Genomic DNA, 18,548 nt, shown 5'->3' with positions numbered 1-18,548 from the left:
CTTAGCTGAGGGACAGAGAGGCTTCCCTGTGCCAGCGCTGTGCAGGGCATTGGCATGCAGGGCTTGGCTCCTCTTGGCCAGCGGTCTGGGCTGGAGTTCTTGGGCTTTCCCAGGGCACCAGCACAGCCAGAGGCCGTGGGAGAAGGAAGGAGGCTGCTGGCCAGGCGGTTAGTAAATTGAGCACTGTGACCAGGGACTGGTTCTTCGCACAGCACTGGGAGTGGGACACTGATCTGCACTGTATAGGAGGGAAGGGATAGGAGATGCTTCCAGCTGCAGGGGAAAAGGAGGAGGTGGGAGAGATGACCTAGATCATGTCTTTGCAGAGGTCATCTCTTTCCTTATTTCCTGCTCCTCCCCCCACCCCACCCCCACCACCCGTGTGGCAGCTTGTCCATTCTTGCCCACACAATGTTGAAAGGCAGCTAACACCTCCAGGAGGCTATGGATAATCAGCAGGCTATAAGCAAAAAGGGCAAAGCAGGGTGAGGACAGCAAGAGGCAAAGCATGTAAAGGGGGCAATGTTTGGACAGCAAAGGTTGCAGCCAGTGCCAGCCAGAAAGGGGATATGGTGGGACCCTGCTAGCCGGGAGTCTGTTCACAGTGAGGGCTGTGCCAACGGACAGGCAAGGTGAATGGCCAGCCCCACGAAGTGCATTATTGCCCCACCACCAACCTCACACACCCACCCCATCATCAGCCAGTGGACCTAAATTTTGCGCTTCTTTAGCAGACACACAAAATCAGCAGTCGGTCTCCTGTACTCCTCCTCTCATGAGGAGTAAGGGAGGTTAATGGGAGAAATGCTCCCATCGACCTCCCTCAGTGAGGACAGACCTTACAGTTGACTGTAGATACGTCGATTCTAGCTGTGCAATTGTCAAAGGTAGAACTGCATATCTGCAGTCGACTGTAAGGTCTAGGGTAGACCAACCCTCATACTATCTCATGCGGAATGTGGCTGTTCTCTTCCATCGAAAGGGTCTCAGTCTTTAGGGCCCAATGATTGCGATACACATTTTTTTATTAATCTAAAAGCCCCTTCTCTCCATTTGAATTTTCTGTAGTAATGAAAAGTCAAAATACCTCCAACATAATAAATAAATATATAAAGTAATGAAATTCCACAACAACCGGTCCTGACAGATCTTGACTTTCTGCCCACTATAGATGAGATTAAGAAAGCTATTAGCCAGATGAGTTCAGGAAAAGCTCCTGGAAAAGATGGAATACCAGCAGAGATATATAAAGCGGCAAGTCCAGCAGCACTAGCAGCATTCCATAGCGTGATCATCAGCATCTGGGAGGGTGAAAACATACCACAGGACTTCCGTGATGCTATTATTGTCTCCCTTTTTAAGAATAAAGGCAGCAAAGCAGAATGTGGAAACTACAGAGGCATATCCCTCCTCTCCGTTGGAGGGAAGATCATTGCCCGCATAATCTTGAACCACCTAATAGCCAGTATTTTCGAGGCAAATCTAACTGAAAGTCAATGCGGTTTTCGACCTGGCCGGAGCACAGCCGATAAGGTGTTTGCTATCAGACAAATACAAGAAAAGTGCATTGAACAGAACATGTACCTGTATGCTGTCTTCATAGATCTGACAAAGGCGTTTGATACCATCAACAGGGAAGCCCTTTGGACCATTCTAATACGACTTGGCTGCCCAAGAAAATTGTCCAGATTATATGCCTTTTCCATGACGACATGACAGGTGAAGTACTGTCTGATGAAGCCACATCAGCCCCCTTCAATGTCACCAATGGCATGAAACAAGGATGTGTTCTCGCTCCTGTCTTACTTAACCTGTTCTTTGCATGCATCCTTAACCATGCAATGAAAGATCTGGATCGAGGTATATACCTGAAATACCGGCATGATGGTTCACTTTTTGACCTCCGTCGCCTGAATGCAAAGACTAAGACAGTGCAGAAACTCCTTTCTGAGGCACTCTTTGCCGATGACTGTACCCTTATGGGTCACACTGAAAATGATCTTCAGCACATTGTCAACAAGTTTGCTGAGGCCTCGCAACTTTTCGGACTATCTATCAGCCTCGGAAAGACAGAAGTTCTCCATCAATTTGCACCTCGATCAAATGCTCCTGTCCCGAGTAGCTCCATTGATGGCACTCAGCTTAAAGTAGTGGAGAACTTTAAATGCCTGGGTAGTGTCATATCCAGTGGTGGATTGCTGGATAATGAGATCAACGTGCGAATATCCAAAGCGAGCCAGGCACTTGGCTGTCTGCATGTCAAAGTTCTAAACCACCATAACATCGGATGTGAACAAAACTGCTTGTGTACAGAGCTGTTGTTCTCTCATCTCTTTTGTATGGGTGCAAAGCATGGACACTATATAGGCGTCACATCAAGCAGCTCGAAGCATTCCGCATGCACTGCCTCCCTAACATCATGAAGAGCCGCTGGCAAGACAAAGTGCCCAATCTTGAGGTCCTTGAGAGAGCCCAGATGACAAGCATCGAAATGATGATTATGAAGTCACAACTACGTTGGACTGGTCATGTCAGCCGCATGGATGCCAACAGAATCCATCACCAGCTTCTGTATGGTGAACTCTCCCAGGGCATCTGGTGTATAGGTTATCCACGGAAACGCTACAAGGACACCATCAAAGCCAATCTGCACTACTGCAGTATCAAACCTAGGGACCTTGAGGCCGCTGCCGATGACAGAACACAGTGGCGTGCAAAAGTCCGAAATACCTGCGTTGCCTTTGAGGAAGACCACTGCTGACATCTACAAGAGGCACGCGAATGACGTCATAGAGCATCAGCAATGCACAACCCACAGATTGCAAACTGCCCATGCACCATCTGCAGCAAAATGTGCACCTCTAGAATTGGCTTATAGTCACCAGAGGGCACCCCATGAGACCAATAACAGATGATCTGCACAGATTTGTCATCATCGGATTGATGGACTACCATTAATATAGAGTAATAGATTTTTCTTTAATAAAAGACTGCAGTGCACAGAAAGGGAAAAATGAACTAGACAATGGCTAAAATAAAGTCAGATGGCTTTGGTGTAATGTAGAGAAAGGAAGTCACTGAACAGAACAGTGTTAAATCTGAAACTCTCCAGTACATTTATACAAGTGGCACTAGTGTTGAGGGGGGTAGTGATTCTACTGAAGCTCCAAGTTAGATAAAGCCAGTTTTGCACAATACTGAAACCTGATTCCAGCTGCTTCTTCTCAGTTATGAATATGTCTCTGTGTGAAAGTTTTAAAAAGCCTATTATCAGCCTTTCACAGTACAAGCAGAACACTCCTAGAACTGACCAGAAGTTCAAATGAACCAGTGTATCTGTTGTGGGAATCAGGGTGTATTTTGTTTCTGAATACAACCTCTCTAAAGATGACCTTCTTCAATTAGCAGCCTTTTTCCTCATTCTTTTTGAATAAATAGGGGTGTATCACCAGGAAAATGTGCTATAGGTTGTTTGCAAGCTTGCAGGCTCTCGACCTGCAGAACTCTGGTTTGAAATATAAATATTTACTACTAATATTGTAAAGGGCAGTCCATGTGAGCAGGATCATGCTGTAATTTTGTTCTTTTTTTAGGTGAGTACCTATAAGGACACCTGCAAAGGAAGGTCAAAGTTAGGTCAATTATTTCCAAACTGATGACCAATACCCATTAAAAGCCAGAGATGCATGTTACAATGATGAAAAGGTACCTACTGATTGACAATGGCCAAATAGCAAATGGTGATTTATGACATAATGAAAATATTACAGTTTTATGCATCTAGCAAAGCCCTACATATTTGGTAGCACTCCTTTGATTTGGAGCATATAGAGTTAAGGGAAATAGCTTCAGTTACTAGAATGAAAATTTCTGGTTGAGCACGTCAATGATTAGTGCTGGTGATTACACACCTCTTACTTAAGCCCTTAATAAGACCTGCCACCTTATTATTATCCCCATTTTACAAGTTTTAGAGGCTTGCCCAAGGTTAAACAGCAAGTTGTTGGTAGAGTGAGGAAGACACCGTAAATCTCTAGAATCCCACTCCTCATCTCAAAGTATTAGACCTTGTTCCTAGCCACCACACATTTGTGAGTATTGGCCTTTGTCCAGACTAAGGTCTGAAAGTGCGTTAGCTAACGCATCCTAATTAATATGTTTCAAAAGTCTAGTAGAGAAAAGGTACACTAGCAGTAATGGGCTAAGCTGGTTTCATTTTAAAGCTTTATAGGCGTACCATTATTGTAAGGAAGACACTGTCTTGTCCACACTGGACTTTTAGAACATACTGTATTGGTTAAGACATGTTACACATTCTAATAAACAACTTTTCAACCCTAGACTAGAAAAGATCTTGGACAGTTAAATAGCAGCTAGCAAGAGCTGTAGCAGATTATTCTGCTTTGTCTTTATTCATTCTAAAGATTTGATTCTAAACATTTTATATGTTCCATTCCAGACAGTAATAAGGGCAGCATTAGATGAAACACATCATCATCTTCTCTTGACCCGTAAATGACCTGGTGTTCCCAGTATGCTCCAGTTCACTATAGTCACTTCACTAAGCTGACTTTTGAGGTATAAAATACACTTAGCTCATGAGTAAAGTTTCTGTGGTTTAACCTTTTGAGTTTCTTTAGCACACAGTTCCTATGGGAAAAGTATTCATAAGGTTCTTTGATGCATAGTATACTGCCTGACCTTATGTTGAGCTGATGAAAACAAACCCATACTAATGGGTCCTCAGGGAAGGAGCAATATGGATAATTAAAAGTCTGTCTGAAAGAATTCAAAACAGACGTGTTTTCTACACTGAACTCCAAACCTTTGCTTAATTTTTAATGCGGACAACTCTATTTGCATTTTCTTCTTTTAGATATACTATTTTTAATTCTAATATTTTACAGTACCACAAATAACTTTCTTAATTATTAATTATAATAAGTTGTCAAATATCCCCTGCTCTAGAATCAACTCCCTACAATTCTGTACAGATGGTGGTTTTTAGCTGTATATTCATCAGAGACTTTTTAAGTCTTTAAAGTATCTTACCAGAAAAATAGAAGCTCTTAGTAGAAAAGCGTTCACTAGGTAGGAATGAAATCTTTAAGCTGCTGAGATGATGGGAAAATAAAGTAAGAATGATCTAAGACATTCATGAGTAAATGAGGTTTTTATTGCTGTTATGTGGATGCCTACTATAGTAAAATACAAATATTTAGGTCAGTGAACATTTATAACTACCAAACTCTAAGGCTGCATCGACCCAGAGTGCTGCTGCCGGCAAAGTCATGCAAATGAGAGCACTTGAAAATGCAAATGAGGCACTCATTTACAAATCACATGCCTCATTTGCATACTCTTGCTTGCTTGCTGTCCTGGCAGAGGCTTCAGTCACCACAAAACAAGCCGTGAAGATGGGGTTCTGTTGTCAACAGCCCCCACCTTGTCTGCACAGCTTGTTTTGTGACAACTGAAGCCTCTGCCAGGACAGCAATCAAGTGAGAGAACGCCAATGAGGCACACAATTTGTAAATGAGTGCCTCATTTGCCTTAGCAAGTGCCTTCATTTGCATGACCCTGCCAACACCATGTAGACGTAGACTAACAGAATGTTAATAACAGGAACTTTGTTTTCCACATCTAAATAAGACCTTTTAAATGACCAAAAGGACATTTTGGCTATAATTTGTCAGGAATAATTCCAGCATATCCTTTTGCGGAAAGTCAATGTTGAACTTTTAACATCTGTGTCCTAGTTCACAGAATATTGACTTAATAATCATGTCTGATTTTCTAAAGTGTTGGATCCAATATTCCAATTTAGACTAATTTCTGGGGTGCATGTGGGTGTGTATGCATGTGTGTGCATATGCATGCACAAAGTGCAACAAGGACACTTATGAGGCTAGGAAAGGAAGGGCTTACTAACCAAACAGACCTTTCGTAGGTTGTCCAAACCTTTGTAAAAATTCTTTTGAGGAGCTGAGTTATGTAGAGTACAACAGTTAGTAACACAAGGGCTGTGGCCACACTTGGCCAAAACTTCGAAATGGCCAAGCTCATCACTGAATAAATCATTTTGATAGTCTTTAAAGTGCTACATTTCTGCTGTTCTGTTTTTTTGGGAGTGTAGATTAACATGGCTACCTCTCTGTTTCCATTGAATGGCGTATCCCTGGAGGTCACCTCTTTGCCCCAGGTGACATTTAGCTGGGATAGCAGTTAATCCTGTTTTCTTCCGGGCTCAAAATATTGCAGCGAGGGGATGCAGGTGTGACTGCTATCTAAGTTCTATGTATCCTCTTAGTCCACTCAGCATGTTTCCTCATGACCCTCTGCTTCAAGTCAAACCCTAGTTGTTGGGTGGGACCATACAATACCATGGAAGTACTGGAGGGAGATGGAGATGAGGACACTACGCACCAACACAACATAAATACTAATATTTGTCAAGGGTTTTGTCACATATCTCTGCCTCTCTCGTTTGATTAATTGTCTCTGTGGTAAGAGGCTTTGCTTGTGATATGGGGAAAGGCTGGGGAAGTGATACACTGCTCCAGAAGAGTTCAGCAAACATATCTGTGCTCCCTACTAAAGCCCTGCAGGGGACCGTTTTTTATTTCCACTCTCATTCCACTCTGTAATATTCACCCTCACTCCGTCCTGCTCCTGTTTGTTGAATTTGCATCCTTTTCCCACTATTATGGATACCATGTCACCCTTACCTTTGTGCTACTGCAGGCAGTAGCTCTGTTTTCAGAGCTGTATGGCCAGAGAGTGGTGGCTGCTGGCAACAGCATTCATGTTGTTTGTAGCATGGGAGGACAATGTTTTAATCTCACTCCCATTCCACCCTGCTGCGCCCACTCCTGCTCTGACTTGCTCCAATATTGCTTATTGAATTTATGTCCTGCTGCCGTAACAGCAGGAGCAAGATAAAAAATTGGCAAGGAATGTGGGAGTGAGGGGGTGTGGGATGAAAAATTAGTTTTATGCAAGACTCTAGTAGGCAACACAACTATATTTGCTGGGATTTTCTGGAGATGTAAAGCATTTCCCTAACCCTTCCCCACATCATGAGCAAAGCCTCTTCGTATGAGATAATTAATCAAACAAGAGAGGTAGAGACATGTGACCAAAACTTTGACAAATATTATTTATGTTGTGGTAGGGCCTACAGTCTTCAGCAGGGACAACCTGATTATTCTAGGCTCTATACAAATACAAATACAAATACAAATACAAATACACATAATAGACCAAAAATACAAATAATAGATCAAACCCCAGAGAACTTGAAAGATGTAATGAGGGCATATAACAAGCAGGTAAAGCATGTATGTGAGCAAGCAGGGAAAGAAGAATAACATAATAGCAGATAGGATAGCTCCACATGCCAACTATTAGCAGTGATCACAACTTGTTGTCACTGTTGCCTGATCTTTAGATTATGAATCTATTCAGGCTACCTCTATACTAAACCAAGAAAGTCAACCGCAGATACACAATTTTAGCTATGCCAACTGCGTAGCTAAAATTGACATCTCTGCACTCGGTTTACTTGTCTGTCTATACAGGGGAAGGTTGACAGGAGAGTTTCTCCTGTCAACCTCCCTTACTCCTTGCATCTCACAAGGAATACAGAGGTTGACTCAACCCCTGAGAGCTCAGTTTTGCACATCCAGACTAGATGCATGAAATCAAACTCCAGAAAATCGACCCTGAGTGGGTCAGTCTTCCGTGGTAGTGTAGAGAAACTCATAGATTATTAAAGCTTTCCCAGTTATCACTCTGAGGGTTGACTGGTCCTTGTCCCCAAACAGGCTCAGTATTATTCAAAGAATTATATAGTCTGGGTCCCATAGCCGCAGTGGGGAAAGCACAATTATTCTCGCAGCATCCAGGGCCCCAGTGAAGAGAACACAAGAGCTCCTCCAGCTCTGGAGCCCCACTGGGACAGTGAGTTCCTTCAGTCCTCAGGCCCCAGTAGGGGCACAGAAGACGCCCTTCCAAGAGTGAGGGAATTGAAATTTATGTATATATCCCCGTATACCAGCAGAAGCAGGTTCTGAGGAGGGAACTGAGGGAAGATAAGGGGGTGGCTGTATGAATGAAGCAAATAGCACTGATAACCTGCACAAATACAATATCTTTGTGAGGATGTGATGAGAAAATGTAATGCAAAATAGGGTAATCCAGCAAGCCTTATTTTCATTGCCTTACATCTCTTGCTCTGTCAGAAATAAGTTCATGTGTTTTAACATCAGTATCCATGTTCTGGCCTAATATAATACAATACTTCTCTGCTATTTTTGTGTGCGGAAAAGAAGAAACAGAAAAATTTAAAATGTCCTACATTTTTAGGTCTCATTAATTTCTGTTGTCTCTCTATCCACTGCTCCCCTGCTCCTGGGGCTGGGGGAAAACCCAGTAAATTTGTCATACCCTTCACCTATTAACTTGTAGGAATGTAATGTAAAGAAACAAAAGAGCTGCAAGGACTCAAGGAATGATTTAATTTTAAATTTTAAACTTGTTATGACTTTGAATGTGACAGTTTTAATGTGAATATTTGATATTCAGTCACAACAATTTCATCTGAAAGAGTAGCCTAGGGTATATATTAGTATGAGAGGTCTATATATTCTACATCATGTATAAATTAGTTGCTTGTACAGAAAAATAAATTAAAGCAAACGAACAAAGTATATATATATATATATATATCTGAATGTACTCGCTGCCTTTGTATTGGTTTTCTCCCTCATTTGCTGCTCTCCTGTAACACCCCTTCCCCCAACACACAAACATGCATGTGTGCACACGTGCGCGCGCGCGCGCGCGCGCGCGCACACACACACACACACACACACACTCAAAACCATTCTGTGTTCAGTCGAAATAACAATAACTGCAAGCTGCACAGTGGGGAGCTGAGACAAGCAGCTTTAGCCAAGGGTCAGAGTCCAACCTACCATAGCCAGAACTGGGGGCTGGAGCCCCAGAGTCATAGGCCAATGCTCCAGAACCAGGGGCTGGTGCCAAAAGCCCCAAGCCAGGGCACAAATACCAAATCATTGTGGCCAGAGTGTAGGGTTGGAGTAGTAACCTAGTTCTGAAAATGGAAAGGAGACTTAAATATGAACTCTTACTTGTAGGCTGTTTATTGTGATGGTTTGCAGTTATGTCTGTTTCTGGAAAGTCAAAAGCCAGTGCACATTAAAACATCCTGAGGCTTTTATATAAAACCGTCCCTTTACTGTTCATCACACTGAGCAGCAAATAGGAAAATGAGATTCCTCAGTGAATACAGAACAAAAGGCAGAAACATAATCTAATCTTTTCTTCGTAAGCAGGCACACCTCTTGCACCTTGTACTTGTGCTGAAATTAACTAGTTACCACTGCCTCCTTTGGTAGGTGGTCAGGTGACTAAGAGTGACATGTCTTTAAATACCATCTCTTCAAGTGGATGGGGAACAGACACGGCAATATGAGGCATTCTGTTCACCAGTTCAAGGCGCTGTTCTGGAAGAACTGGCTCTGCCGACTGAGACAACCGGTAAGTTTTTGCAAGTGTGTAAGACAGGGATTTTTTTCCTCTTCTCTGCATTTCTGTGTGTCTGTTGTTTTGACTCCTTCCTTTGCCTTAGAGAATAATAAGGATCAGCTGGCTGCAAATGGTTCATGTTTTGCATCTGAGCTCCTGATGATTTAAAATGGGAGTAGAGAAGAATCTTGCACTTCATAACACTGAAATAGCTGAAAGATCAACACCGTCCAATGTGCAAATTCTAAAGGAAATCAGTTAAATATTTTTGAGGAGGCACAGAAACTCCACATTGGATCATTGGGCACTGCTGATGCTTATGGTATCATAAAGATGAAAACCACTTGTCCTTCAGTTTTAAAGTACACATCAACAGTGAGAGAACACTGTTTTTACTGAGATTGGACTCTAGCTTACAAAAGATTTAAAACAAGGTGTGGGGCAGCAGAGTGCAAATATTGGCTGCCAATCTTTTCTCTCCTTTCCTTTTCTATAAGCTTGGCACAGCTGATTAAACTAAAATGAGCAGAGGAAGCAGACAGTTATGCTAAAATATGCAGAAGGTGAAAATAGCTGTCAGCTGAAGAGAGGAAATGCTCTTTGCTTCACCATGACTGACCTGTGATTGTCATTTGTCAAAGGATGTAAAAAAGGACTCTTCTGGCTGATGTTGGATTTTTGTATTTTAAAAAGTCACTATAGTTGATGGTTTGTCATTGTTTCTCCTGTTAATCCTGATTTGGGGATTTACAATGACATGTGTTGGTTGTTTTAAACAGGATCAGACTGATAACTAAGTCACTACACTGGTTTTTATCTCAGAAAATGCAATATAAATATGATCAGCAATTTTTGATTTAGAAGGAGACAGCCCCTCCTTCACCTTAAAAATCTCGGGATTTCAACTGTTTTTTTTTATGTGAAGGAATTTTCAAACATTGATCATTTCTTTATCCACTTGCTTTCTTCCACAGCTTTCGTGACTCTCTTCTGGCTCTCCCTACCTCAACCACTGCCTCCTTTGGTAGTTTTTCATCCTACTAACTTCCCACCCTTATTGGTATCCGTTCCTCTGCATTCTGCTCCGTCCCCTCCTCTCACTTTATCATGCACTTTCAGTAGGTGATTTCATCCACCTCAGTGATGTCAGCTAATATTTCTTTGAAGATAACTTTTACAACTACCTTTATGTCACTCACTTCTTCCCCTCTTTTTAATTTGTTCTGCAGATGCAATCTGGGAATCTGGCAGCAGTCTTCAGTATGCCAAATTTACTTTGGGTATAATTCCATTGAAATTACAAGCAGTTATATTGGGGCTTGATTGTCAGATAGGTGCAGAACAGAATGTTTCACTTTTCCTTTTAAGTCCTCTCCTCTCACTAATGCGATTTATCACTTATGAGGGGGGAAGGTCTCATCTCCTGACATCACAACTATGAGCATGGTGTAAAAACATATGTAATTAGATGTCATCTTCATATTCTCTCTGTCCTTTGCCCTCATGTCTGGTCTCTTACTAGCTCTTGCAGGGTCTTCCTCCTTAGTATTGCTAATATCCGTCCTTACTACTGAGCTGTTCATCCTTGTCTTTGACATGCTATGATGTGATTTTTTTTGGATGCAACATCATATCTCAGTGCCATATCTCGATGGCATAAAATCCCAATGTAAAACAACCTCTCAAATAGAGTAACCCTGGCATGGAACCCATGCACTTATATCTATCAAAACCATGTGTAATCTTTGGTTGTGTACCACAGTGACTCTGTCATGTTTAAATACACACAGCTAAGTTTAACTGGGCACAGAAAGTAAAGTAGACATTTTACTTGGCTACCTCAGTGAAGAGCTATAGGGGTCAGTTTATTAGCGTAGGTAAAGATTCTATTCCGTGTAGAACCTCATATTCCACTCATCATCTCAAATCTGAGGTCCTCAAATGAAAATCCTTAGAAGAGTGCAAAAAAGAAATTAGCATTCCAAATAATAGCAACTATTAGACAAATTGTTTTTTTAGAATGATCACTAGTTTCATGTTATTTTTTAGGTCTTTGAGTGCCTGAATTTGTGGAAAGTAGTTGTAAAAATGAGACAAGCATAAAGGACAACTACCACCTTGCAGTTCAGCTGCTATTACAGTTCATAGGCTTGTGAAGAATCTGGGCCCATGGAGTTCTTCCCATAAATGGTTTTAGGCCAGTGGATTGATAGAGTCATATATCTAGTAGCCCCATGACCTCCCATCCCCCTCCGTCAAATACAGCATTTAAAGTGCAGCAGTTTGAAAAGATTCACAAACCCTCAAGTAAAATTTCTACCATTCCAGTGGGGGCACTGAAGGCTGGGGGCACCTCACAGCCCTGCCTGTGGAAAGCCCCCTCTGATCTGGAGCTATCCCTGCTTCCCTGCTTCCTGGGGCCTACAAACCACTCAGAGCTGTGATGGGGCACAGAGCTCTTCTCACATACCTGCTCTGGAGCCAAACCTGTTCACACAGAAGCAGAAGTGGGATGAGGGAACAGAATGAGCCCAAAAGCTCAGGGCAACTCTGCTTCTTCCTTCTCTCTGTTTCCTAAAACGCCTGGCTTGGGACAATGGAGGTTGTCCGTTCTGTAGCTCCCCTCAGGACAAGGAGAAGGAAGCCAGGGAGCTGCAAAAAGAATTACCACAGATCATTGTTCTGCACTATATGTGGGCCAGGGTTTTTCAGCCATCCCTGCTATTCTTTTTGCATTCTCTGTCCCATATACTAAGCCATGCCACTATAGTACTCCAGTGTAGACACTTGCTAAAGGAATGGAAAGGATTGTTACACTGCTGTAGTAAATCTAGCTCCTTGAGAGGCAGTAACTTGGCCCATGGAAGAATTCATCTATTGACCTAGTCATGTCTCCAAAGGGACTTAGGTCTGTGTGATTTTAGGGTCTTAAGTTAGTTTATTTTGATCAAAGAGCAATGTGACTAGGTTGACCTAAGTTGTAGGTTCAGACTAGGTCTGAGATGGTGGTAATTACGTCCAAATACAGGTTGAATTTGGTCCAACTATGAGTAGAATATAAGCATAGAATATAAGTAGAATTTGGTCAAAATATGTAAATTATTGAATCTCATTGAGCCTCATTGAATTTATAAAAGGGAGTCAGGGGAGAAAACCCCATTTTCCCAAGTACAACTGTGTTTGCAGAAAAGTTTTGTAACAGAACATAGCTCAAAAATGTGTTTATGCATAATTTAGAGTAGCCTGGATTTCAGCAAAATACATGAGGTGGCTCTCCATTAGGAAACTGCACTATAACTTTAGCTATTACATAACCCAAAAGACAGTAAGTCTCACCAAAACACACCAACTTAAAGTTCTGCTTTGGAAGGAGTTGGAAGTGATCCCAGATTGCTCAGGAACCCTGAGTGGAAATTCTGGGACCCATTGCAGTCAATGTCAGGACACCCAAGATTCTTTCTCTCTTGCCCTCAGCACAAGAAAAAGCTCCCCTCTTCTTATATTTTACTCACTTCAGTGTTACCCATCACTGTGAGAAAGGGGACTTTAACTGCAAAGTGTCATAAATATTTGTAAAATATTATTGCCAATATGAAAGACTAAGGAGAAGCCAACGTCAGTTAATTAAATGAGCTGTCTTGCTCTAATGCAAAGCCTATTGAAATCAATGGAAAGACTCCAATTAACTTTGGTGGGTTTTGGATCAGACCACATGTAAAAAAGATCTGAAGGAATTCTTCCCTGCAGTTAGCTAGAGGTACAGAAAAGGCAAACTATGTTTAACCCTTTTCAGAGGAGGAAAACATTGTCAGCTTAAAGAACATTGGCTGGACAAGGGACTCACTGCCAGCCTTCTGTGAGGTTAAGTAGGGAGGGCAGGAGTCTCAAGCAGCAGGCTACATACCCTCAAGGGGTTAGCTGTGAGCTTGGTTCAACCTGTTTCTACCCACTGTCTCAAGAGTAGAACTAAAACAGGCTCTGTAAGGTGTCTCTCTTATTATTTTAAATGTATTCCAGTGGATCTTGAAATTTCTTGTAGCTGAACTGCGTTCTGGGCCAAGAGCTGAAATCACAGAGAGCTGTAAATGATGGGTTTTTGGCAGGCAGGCAGGCAGGTGATGGGCAGTGAGTGAGCAGATAGCCAGTGGGAGCAATTAGTGTGGTGGCATTGACCCCCAGCCCCTCCCATGCACAATGAGGGGAGACTTCATGCTCGTGCACCTGTTAACTCTGGGTCTGCACTGACCAGACAAAGCTCTGAGTTTAGTGCTGAAGTGTGATTTCCCCAACCGTATGAGTAGTGGTGTTGGGCTCAAGAACTTGAAGCAAAGGAGCCCATCCCATGGTCATTGGGGAGAGTGTCTTACTCAAGGGTTTTCTTATTTTTTTGTGGATAGTGCACATGTTATTTTCTTGGATTAATGCTCAGTTACTGCTATTAAACAGACTGTTTCTGCTTCAGACTCCATACTTCCTAAAGGGGAAAACCTGCCTCTAAAGATGCCCAGTGAATACGATGAAATTTTCCCTGGTTACTGGATAGGGGCTCAAGCCACTTTAGTTACATTATTTAAAGAACCTCCTAGATACTGAATGTGGCCCTTCTTGCTGTCAAGTGCTACTGGCAGAAGGATTACATTTTTGGGGGCACATCTGGGATGCTAGCTGGGTTCGTACCCATCGCAAGCACATCTTAAGGAGACTATTTATTTTTGGAAAACAGTCCTGTTACTTTTGGACAAATAAGAGTTTGCGTAATGGCTGTCTGCATACTAGAGGATTGGTGCAAGGGACTGAACATTGACCCTAAGAAATACTAGTGATCCTCCCTAATGATACTTGAGGCCTTTAGGGAGGACTTTTGAACTCTGGTTGGAACACACTACTGAAATCTTCCAGGAGTGGGAAGTACCTAAGACTGGAAAGAGAGGGTGATTAGTAGAGACTCTCAGGGATCCAGCACTAGATGTTATTTGCACTGTGAAGCTGGATAAACCTGGAGTCAGTGTGAATGACTGCCCAGAGCCTTTGGGAGGACAGAAGGCTCAAAGGATATTTACTGTAAATTCACTTATCAGAGGGGTAGCTGTGTTAGTCTGGATCTGCAAAAGCAACGAGTGGTCCTGTGGCACCTTATAGACTAACAGAAATGTATGATCATAAGCTTTCGTGGGCAAAGACCACCTGCATCTGACGAAGTGGGTCTTTGCCCACGAAAGGTTATGCTCATACATTTCTGTTAGTCTATAAGGTGCCACAGGACCTTTCGTTGCTTTTGTAAATTTGCTGGTACCCAACAACAGAAAAGTCAGAAGGTTTCAGCCTACATACAGAGGCGCCTATGAACTCTGGGTCTCCACTGACCGTACAAAGCTGTGAATGGGGTGTTGAACTAGGGGAAAGTCACATCATGTGAGTTAGGGTGTTGGGCTCAGGAACTTGGTGCCTTGCTCCTGGGTGTTTTTCTTTGTTTGTGGATACTCCATATACTGTTTTCTCAGATTAATGCTAAGTTATTGTTATTAAACAGGCTTTTTATTGCAGACTCTCTGCTTGCAAAAGGGTAGGAATTGCCGCTAAAGGTGCCCACTAAGCAGGCCAAAATTTTTGCAGGTGACTGGGTGGAGGCTTGAGCTGGTTTGGTTATATTATTTGAAGAACCTCTGAGATACTGAATCTTGCCCTTCTTGCTGTCAGCTGTGAGTGGCAGAAGGGTTACACATGTATCTTGCCCCCAGAGGAATTGAGAGCTGGGTTTTAATGGGTTGCCAGGGAGTCTGATTTCCAAAGGTTAAGAGAGACTTTCACTGAGAAAGCCCTATCACTTCTCAGCTATCCTAAATATGGGTTCTTGTGGCATTTAATACAGCACATTTTCAATAAATGCTATAGTCTAATAAAATAGGAAAACAATGGAGGATGAGAGCACCAATATTTTGCACCTTTCTGTATTTATCTGGATGTAAACTCTGGGGTTAAAAGCATTCCCTAAGATTGGCATTTTAGAATAAACAGACTTCTGAATTCTTGGGAAACATGGTTCTCCCTTGCTTTCTTGTCAGATGACAATTTAACTTAATATAATTCATAGTTTTTTTTATTATAGCAAAGGAATAGAATTGATCAGTGTAACTTCCTGAAAACCATGAATGCTAGGACAAGGGCAGCTCACAGTATAAATGATATGTTGTACTTCAATTTTAGTAATACTGTACAATATTATGATTTTTATGGCCACTTATATTCTCCCCGAATAGGTTTCAATCACATTTGTTCTCTCTCTTCACAGTGGCTTTTATGAGGTGGATAAGCTCATAATTCTATCCCCTTGTGCCCTCTAATACATATGTCTATTTCTCACCAAGGCATTTAATCCCCTGTGGTTTCTACTTGAAATTTCAGCCTTTTGAATGTAATATTAGCCCTACTGAAATCAATGGCAAAATTCCAGTTGACTTCTAAGGGCCAGGATTTTACTCCACATAATAAAAGGTAGACACCGGACCAGAATTTTCAGACTGGCCTTATGGGCTTAATGCAGGTTGGGTTTGAGTGGGCATGAAGATTAGTTTCTACTACTATCTCACCTACCAAATCTAGTGGGTGCTGGGGTGCTTGTCCCCAGGCATATCTTAGAGTTTCCAGGCTCCTTCAAATTGTAATAGTCACCACTATGCACCCTCTGGTGGGGACAGAAAGACAGAGTTGCATAGAATTGGCTATAATAGCCCCTCACTATATAGGTATTCTTTTATACCTGTTTCTTGCATGGTCTATAGCCTTGGAATAACACAAAGCAGGTAGAAGAGGGTGGAGACTCTAGCGCACAGGGCTCACTGCCATGTGTTCAAATTTGGCATAGTTGACTCTGTAAGTACTAAGCCCAATTAAAAAAAAACCCAACATGTGTGAGTATGTAGCACAAGCGGTGACAAGGCAAGAAGACAAAGAGAATCAACTGCACCTAGGAACATAGCGTTCAAAGAGGGATCATGGTGAGCAGAAGGATAGGAAAACCTGAATTACAAGTTAGGGACTTGAAGTCTTTTCTTGGCTGTCTTGCAGACTCTTGGTGAGGCCCTCATCAAGATACATAACTCTAGTTGTGCCCTGGTTTCACCATCTATAAAATGGACTAATAATCATGAATACCGCCCCACGTGTGAACCTCTTTGAGATGTATGGTTAGAACATGATATAATAAATGCCAAGTATTATTTTTAGTGATTGTAATTATGAATTGCATAACTAATCCAAAAGGGAAAGGATGAGTATACTCAGGACTTAGGAGTCTAAATAAACAGTGATTTTAATACAGTAGAACCTAGAGAGCCAATACTGGATCCCCACTATGCTAGCTGCTGTGCGCACACAGAAAGAGACAGTCCCTGCCTTAAAGATATCACAATCTACGCTGACAAAAATGGGTGGGAAGCATTTCACATTATGCTATTTTACAGATGAGGAACTCCAACACAGAGGCCATGTCTACACTTACGAAAAACTTCAAAATGGACATGCTAATGGCCAAATCAAAGAATACTAATGAGGCACTAAAATAAATATTCAACACTTCATTAGCATGCTGCCGGCTGTGGCACTTCGAAAGTGCCGCGGTTCACTCGCCCACGGCTTGTCTACATGGGGGTCCTTTTCAAAAGGACCCTGCAAACATCAAAATCCCCTTATTCCTATCAGCTGATAGGAATAAGGGGATTTCAAAGTTTGCAGGGTCATTTCGAAAAGGACCCCCGTGTAGAAGAGTTGCGGGTGAGAGGTGGCATGCTAATGAGGCACTGAATATTCATTTCAGTGCCTCATTAGTATTCCTTGATTTGGCCATTAGCATGGCCTTTTTGAAGTTTTGAAGTTTTTCATAAGTGTACACATGGCCAGAGAGATTAAGGAGGACACATAGGAAGTCTACAGCAGAGTTGTGAACCACTGATCTACTGCCTCTTAGTCAAATGTCTTAACCACCCAGCTATCCCATTAACAAACAATTAAATTTTATGTATAATGGGGACTCCTTGTAGTTCTCCTTTAAATAAATATATTGGAGGAAAATAGTCCATTGACCCAGACAGAAGTCAATCAGCAAGAGTATAGCAAAGCTGTGTTGGTCTTTAAAGAATTGTCCAGATGGAACCATTTCACACTCACACTAAATAACTTTCTTTTCGTGTGGCAGAGCATCTTGCACATTCCCAAAGGAAGGGCAGCAAATAGGTTATGAACATTCTTAACAATACAACTAAGCTGCAGCAGAGCCATGCATTTATTTTCCTCAGGAATCAGACCTAATTTAGTTGTTTTGTACGCAGCATAACTTCATCTACAGAATTAGCAGTGCTTTTTGCAACAGATATTGCAGTTCTCACACTTCACTAGCCTGAAATATCTTGGGTCTGGCCTGGTATGGCCTGGCTCCATGAGCATGGATACTTCCAACTGCTTTGTAGCTCTGCCATGGGCAGGGGTCTCCCCATGTGGGCAATACTCCTGAATTAGGGTTTATACGTGGAATTGCAACACTAATGTTTTTTGCCACCTCTTCCAACATGGCACTTACTTAGGGTCCAGGTCTGTTGATCTTCCTAATGTTGAATAACATCTGCATCTACCCCACACTTTTCTTAATGTTTCATGGGAGTGGAACCCCCACTGAAATGTTTGTAGAAAGTGAATAGAAAAGAGGAGTGAGCATAACTAAAACACATTTATTTTCACAGTAGAGAAAAATGTTTCCATATATTCTCCAGTACCTGGTTCCCTTTGAGCCTCTCAGCAGTCTTTTGTGTTTGGAACAATTCTCGCCTGCATTGTCAAGACCCACAGATGGGTGTAGAATGTCAGGTTTCTGCATGTTCTCAGGTGGGTTTTGTGGTTTTGGTTCAGGATGTCATGTACTTCCTTGTACAAAGATTTCAAAGGCCTTTGTGATTTCTTTGTCCTTTGCATTATAGAGTTACTCCACTTCTGTTCCTGTTTTGTCA

At 42.1% G+C, this 18,548-nt stretch overlaps 1 protein-coding gene across 1 annotated transcript in view; it reads left to right on the top strand.

Annotated features, from left to right (window-relative positions):
• Positions 1-9,474: 9,474 nt before the first annotated feature.
• ABCA13 (ATP binding cassette subfamily A member 13) overlaps positions 9,475-18,548 on the top strand; it is a 316,624-nt gene continuing 307,550 nt past the window's right edge. The window contains exon 1 of the mRNA XM_074986018.1: positions 9,475-9,564. Coding sequence (XP_074842119.1) covers positions 9,475-9,564 — 90 coding nt within the window. The remainder of the gene's footprint in view (positions 9,565-18,548) is intronic.

The sequence above is a fragment of the Carettochelys insculpta genome, chromosome 2 (genome assembly GCF_033958435.1).
Source record: "Carettochelys insculpta isolate YL-2023 chromosome 2, ASM3395843v1, whole genome shotgun sequence".
NCBI lineage: Eukaryota > Metazoa > Chordata > Testudines > Carettochelyidae > Carettochelys > Carettochelys insculpta.
This window is presented reverse-complemented; position numbering and strand designations above follow the sequence as displayed.